This window comes from Gymnodraco acuticeps, unplaced genomic scaffold (genome assembly GCF_902827175.1).
Source record: "Gymnodraco acuticeps unplaced genomic scaffold, fGymAcu1.1, whole genome shotgun sequence".
NCBI lineage: Eukaryota > Metazoa > Chordata > Actinopteri > Perciformes > Bathydraconidae > Gymnodraco > Gymnodraco acuticeps.
The window spans coordinates 28,931-34,437 of NW_022992148.1; the positions used below are offsets into that span (position 1 = coordinate 28,931).

General features: G+C 39.6%; 1 protein-coding gene across 1 annotated transcript; it reads right to left on the reverse strand.

Annotated features, from left to right (window-relative positions):
• Positions 1-1,101: 1,101 nt before the first annotated feature.
• Positions 1,102-3,473, reverse strand: LOC117538333 (vegetative cell wall protein gp1-like). The gene is made up of 4 exons (XM_034203943.1): positions 3,057-3,473; positions 2,803-2,940; positions 2,600-2,718; positions 1,102-2,237 (listed from the first exon to the last, which is right to left on the reverse strand). Exons 1-4 carry the CDS (start codon positions 3,340-3,342, stop codon positions 1,470-1,472), a joined length of 1,311 nt encoding a protein of 436 aa, XP_034059834.1. The 5' UTR covers positions 3,343-3,473; the 3' UTR covers positions 1,102-1,469.
• Between the last annotated feature and the right edge of the window lie 2,034 nt (positions 3,474-5,507).

Genomic DNA, 5,507 nt, shown 5'->3' on the forward strand with positions numbered 1-5,507 from the left:
TTGTATTCAAAAGTATACAAACAACTTTGCACAAGCTTGAGAATGCAAAGCCCATTAAGTCCTTTCAGAGTTCAAATAAAAATATCCCCCGATTCTTGGTTCTTCATAATTTTGTGTAATGTATCATACGGTTTGATTTCGATAAACCAATGAATGCAAGGGAAGAGTCTGACTATTTTGATTTGTTAATTTACATTGACCCACAATTATATGTATAATAATGCTTTCCCTTATTTAGAAGACAATATATTTATCTTCACATCAAGGAAAGTCAATCAGACGGTAACGGGATGGTGAACATGCATCAGTGTCCCAGCCTGACTTGGACCAGAGATGTCATTTCATGGTTAGATCCATAATTTGAAAGAAACAATACACAGGTGTTAAGGACACCCTGTATGATAAAAGGTTTTGCTTCTATCATTGTTGAAATTTCACTTGAATAGTTAAAGATCTCACCTGTGAAGTCATTTTTAGTTGTATGAAGGCTACTTTTATAATATAACATCTACATGTGTAGTTTTAAAACGTATGACCTAGTGTTTGACCAAATATTTAGTAATGCTTACTCCAGTTTACAAAACCAAAAAGAGACAAATGCTGAAGGTTCAATGTTTTGCAGAACTGCCCAAAGTTGCAAATGCTCCATTTCAGAGTTGGTGTATGGAATGAGTGAAGCCAGCATCCCTCACACAGCAGATGTTAAGTATTTTAGGAAAGGACATGATGGAACTGTACCTTTGACTGAAATACATTTTCGAAAATACAACCCTTTTAAAGCTTGTTCATACAAGGAAAGCTAGCGTGAACACAAAATGTTCCAATTCAAAACCTAAGAAATGGTTGAGCAATGATGCCACCATGTGGACACAAAGCCACACTATGACAACACTTAAAATGCTAAACATTAATTACATTTATAAATGTAGGAATTTAAAGTGTGCACTTTAAGTTTAAGCACAATTTTTCCGTTTAAATTAAATGTCATTTTCTCAATATGGACTGTTCACTCATTCACAAACCAAATGAGACTTCTTGAAGAGCCTGGAATAAAGAGTCTCTTGGGTACTTGAAGGTTAACAAAAGCACACACTATAAGCGTCTCTGTTCAACATTTTTATTAGAACTGTTTAAGTAAGGTGCATGGAGGAGGAAAAGGAGGCAGCATTGTTATGGGCAAGTGAACATGGGGATGAAAAGGAGAATGGGGTGCCGGAGTGGGCGGGTGATCTGGTTTCACAGTGGTTGCTGGAGGGATTGAATATTGGGGATAGGGAGGGATCATAGGGTAAAGATGATAGTAAGGCATAGATGGTGGAAGCTGCAATGAGGGATTTTTAGCCTTTAGTTTAGTTGTTGCCGCAGTAGATTTTGGCTTTTTAGCTGGATATTTGGGAGGATTAAAGGGAGGATACATTGGCATATATTGTGGAAACGGCATATGAGCGTATTGAGGCATCCGAGGGTATTCAGGCATCAGAGTCAGTGAAGGAATTTGAAGGAATTTGAGTCGCCTTTGCAGTTGTAGGCCGTGTGGTCGTTGTCTCGGACATCTTAGGGCTTTGAGTTATCTGAGGGTTTTGAGGCATTGGAGGGTTTGGAGGCATCGGAGGGTTTTGAGGCATCGGAGGGTTTTGAGGCATCGGAGGGTTTTGAGGCATCGGAGGGTTTTGAGGCATCGGAGGGTTTTGAGGCATCGGAAGGTTTTGAGGCATCGGAAGGTTTTGAGGCATCGGAGGGTTTTGATGCATCGGAGGGTTTTGAGGCATCTGAGGCATCTCAGGGCATTGAGGAATCCGAGCCATCGGAGGGTAATGAGCCATCGGAGGGTTTTGAGGCATCGGAGGGTTTTGAGGCATCGGAGGGTTTTGAGGCATCGGAGGGTTTTGAGGCATCGGAGGCATCTCAGGGCATTGAGGCATCTCAGGGCATTGAGGCATCTCAGGGCATTGAGGCATCTCAGGGCATTGAGGCATCTCAGGGCATTGAGGCATCTGAGGCAGTGCAGGAATTTTAGGAATTTGAGTTGCCTTTGCAGTTATAGGCCGTGTGGTCGTTGCTGTTGTTTTCTCGGGCATCTTAGGGTATTGAGGCATCCGAGGTACAGGGGAATGGGGGGAAGTCATTTTGGAAGCAGGAGGTGCAGCAGTAGTTGCGGCAGGAGGTGCAGCAGGTTTGGAACACCAGAGAGAGACTGGAATTCCTTGCCAACGCATCGAGAGTACATAACTTCCACCCTTTGGGAGAAAAACATACAATTAGAAACAGCAAGGAATCACACAAACCTGTCAATGTTACAATCCGACTGTAAAAGGCAAAAGATTAATCTCATGCTATATTTTCTAAATATGATGCAATATATTTGAATATCGGTCCCCATCCAAAAAACATAGTTAATCACTACATCTGAAAGCAAGCAAAAAACAACTCGCATTTGAAAAGCTGAAAACACATTTTCGCTTGAGATCAATACAATTGCAGATTAATCATTTTATTATTTTGGCTAATCGTTACACCATTCATGACTATAACAATTCACAGCACTAGCCATTGTTTTTTTAAACTCACTTCCTCACTCATTAAGTCAGTTTCACATTACCTCTTGAACCATGTTGCAGCCATCATAGGGAACCAACATGACAAGTGCATGTGAGTTCCTCTGCATGCTGTAGCCACAGGTAGACGGGACCTGGGACAGAGGCATTGGAGGTGCATTTCCTGTGGGGTAAAAAAGTTCAGTTTTTATATCATTGGTAGAGATAAATCAAGTCTACATTTAGGATATTATGGCTATTGATTTACCTTGTTCTACCGCAAATTGTGATGCTCCTGGTTCCACCGCTCTGAACTTCAACTTGCCCAAACCACACTGCAGTGAGGGCGACATGTTCTTCCATGACGAGTCTTTTGGACTGGCGACTTGTGTTGGGCTCATCCAGCCTGAAGGCCAATATAATATATATATATATTTTTTAATAATTTGTACTTTAAAAGAGAAGCAAAACAGTTCAAGCAAAAACAACAAACCATTCATTTTGTAATCAAAATATTTGTACCTGCAAAGTCTCCTTGATAAGCATCCTCATAAGCGTTTGAGGATGACTTCTTGGTCCCGTCTGTGACTTGAGAATCAAGTCCTGAGCCTTTTTCAAAAGCTATCCCAAAAACAATTGTCCCCTCTTGGAACCCATTTGTTGTATCGACATATTTTCTCTCTTCTCGTCTTTCTGTTTTCTTCAGACGATAACAGTCTATAGTTTGCGCAAAATAACACGTCAGAATAACAGCTGCAGCCAGGTAAACACCAGTGCCTTTTCTCTTGCTTATCATCCTGTTGCACATGACTGCTGGTAATGTGAGGAGATGAGATAACTTTCTTTGCCGCAACTATTTGAGCATCAGCAGGTGCTGTGACAACCAATATAGCTGTGATAGGTGCTCATAGGATTCCCATTCTGTAAAATGAAACTCACTGCGGGTGGAAAGCACTTGGCAATGAAGCATGAGACAGGGCTTTTAATACTGGCACATATTACCACCAGGCAGCCAATCAACAAGGCAGGTGCAGCCTCAGCTAATGCTTGCACCTGTGTTCAATTAACTTGCAACAGGTGGGCCTCGTTAAGACTTGTCTAACGTCTACAAAGTAAGCCCTGTTTATTGGTCTTGTAGATCGGGGGTGCCCAATACGTCGATCGCAAAGGTAGTGTGGGTAGATCGCATGGCATTGAAGCGCAAATACGGCGCACCTTTATGCGCTTAAGAGGTGCTATTGGTGTAATTGCTCCAGTTTCTCCGCCGCTGTGAGGTTCCGGCGCTCGCAGTTCACTAGCACGGTTGGTTTCAAAGGCATACCAACTATTACAAATCCAATCCAATCCACTTTATTTGTATCGCACATATTAAAAAAATAGGGTTTACAAAAGTGCTTCACACCAAACATAACATTATAATAATATAACATTATAATAAAATATAATATTACAATAATAGATGAAAGGCACACATGAGAAAAGATAAAAGGATAAAAAGCACACATAAGAATTAATACACGGTACATAAAGGCTATGGACATAATAAAAGCATATAAATCGATAAAACATAGCTCAGACTGACTCAAAAGCAAGGGAAAAGAGGTGGGTCTTTAGGCAAGACTTCAAAGTTTGGAGGGTGGGCGACAATTTGACATGGGGGGGCAGGTCGATCCAGAGCCTGGGGCTACCGCTGAGAAGGCTCAATATACAAACTGTTCAACCTACAGAGATGACAAAAAGTGTTCTTCCAAATACAAAAAGCCTCTGTATACGCTGTCTCGCAAACACCTTGGTTGGTTTTAGGGACTACCAGCAGCAGCTGAAGCAAAATGAAGTCACAAGAATGATAGAGACATAACAATACAGTATTTATTTGGGAATGGCTAATATACTTGTTGATGGCCAAACATTTCATAGAAGTAACACAACTCTGCTCACATTTCAGCGTTTTCTTTGACTTAGCCTACTTAAGAGGGAAAATATCTTTCAATATAAAAGTATTTTTACGATAAGCTTCTTAACAATTACTATCATGTTTACACAACAGTAGACTAAATACAACTCATATGATGTAATTAGGACACTTATAAAATAGAAAAACATATTTTCTATATTGCTCCAATACTTTAAATGTAGAGAGGGTTGTGTTGATAAAAAACAAGAACAGCCAAAGAGAATGGAAAGAAAACGTGGAAATATACCAAGAATGTGTACACATCCTCAATGGCTAACCTATTGTATTTAAAAGATGTTCTCACCTCAAGTATTCTTAATAGAAGACATTCCCCATTGTTATTTTCCCCAACTTGACAGGAAAGGGGAAAAAACGAGAAATTAATTATTTCCACCAAATCTTTATTCACGAAGCGGTATACAAGTTGTATTCAAAAGTATACAAAAAACTTTGCACAAGCTTGAGAATGCAAAGCCCATTAAGTCCTTTCAGAGTTCAAATAAAAATATCCCCCGATTCTTGGTTCTTCATAATTTTGTGTAATGTATCATACGGTTTTGATTTCGATAAACCAATGAATGCAAGGGAAGAGTCTGACTATTTTGATTTGTTAATCTACATTGACCCACAATTATATGTATAATAATGCTTTCCCTTATTTAGAAGACAACATATCTTCACATCAAGGAAAGTCAATCAGACAGTAACGGGATGGTGAACATGCATCAGTGTCCCAGCCTGACTTGGACCAGAGATGTCTTTTCATGGTTAGATCCATAATTTGAAAGAAACAATACACAGGTGTTAAGGACACCATGTATGATAAAAGGTTTTGCTTCTATCATTGTTGAAATTTCACTTGAATGGTTAAGGATCTCACCTGTGAAGTCATTTTTAGTTGTATAAAGGCTACTTTTATAATATAACATCTACATGTGTAGTTTGAACACTTATGACCTAGTGTTTGACCAAATATTTAGTAATGCTTACGCCAGTTTACAAAACCAAAAAGAGACAAA

What these genes read in the sequence shown, in the direction of transcription:
- LOC117538333 (XM_034203943.1), bottom strand. Translation starts at nt 3,342, where the DNA reads ATGTGCAACAGGATGATAAGCAAGAGAAAAGGCACTGGTGTTTACCTG. An exon ending in ACAATTTGCGGTAGAACAAG is followed by an intron (nt 2,719 to 2,802) that starts GTAAATCAATAG and finishes TTTACCCCACAG; the next exon opens with GAAATGCACCTCCAATGCCT. An exon ending in GCTGCAACATGGTTCAAGAG is followed by an intron (nt 2,238 to 2,599) that starts GTAATGTGAAAC and finishes TTTCTCCCAAAG; the next exon opens with GGTGGAAGTTATGTACTCTC.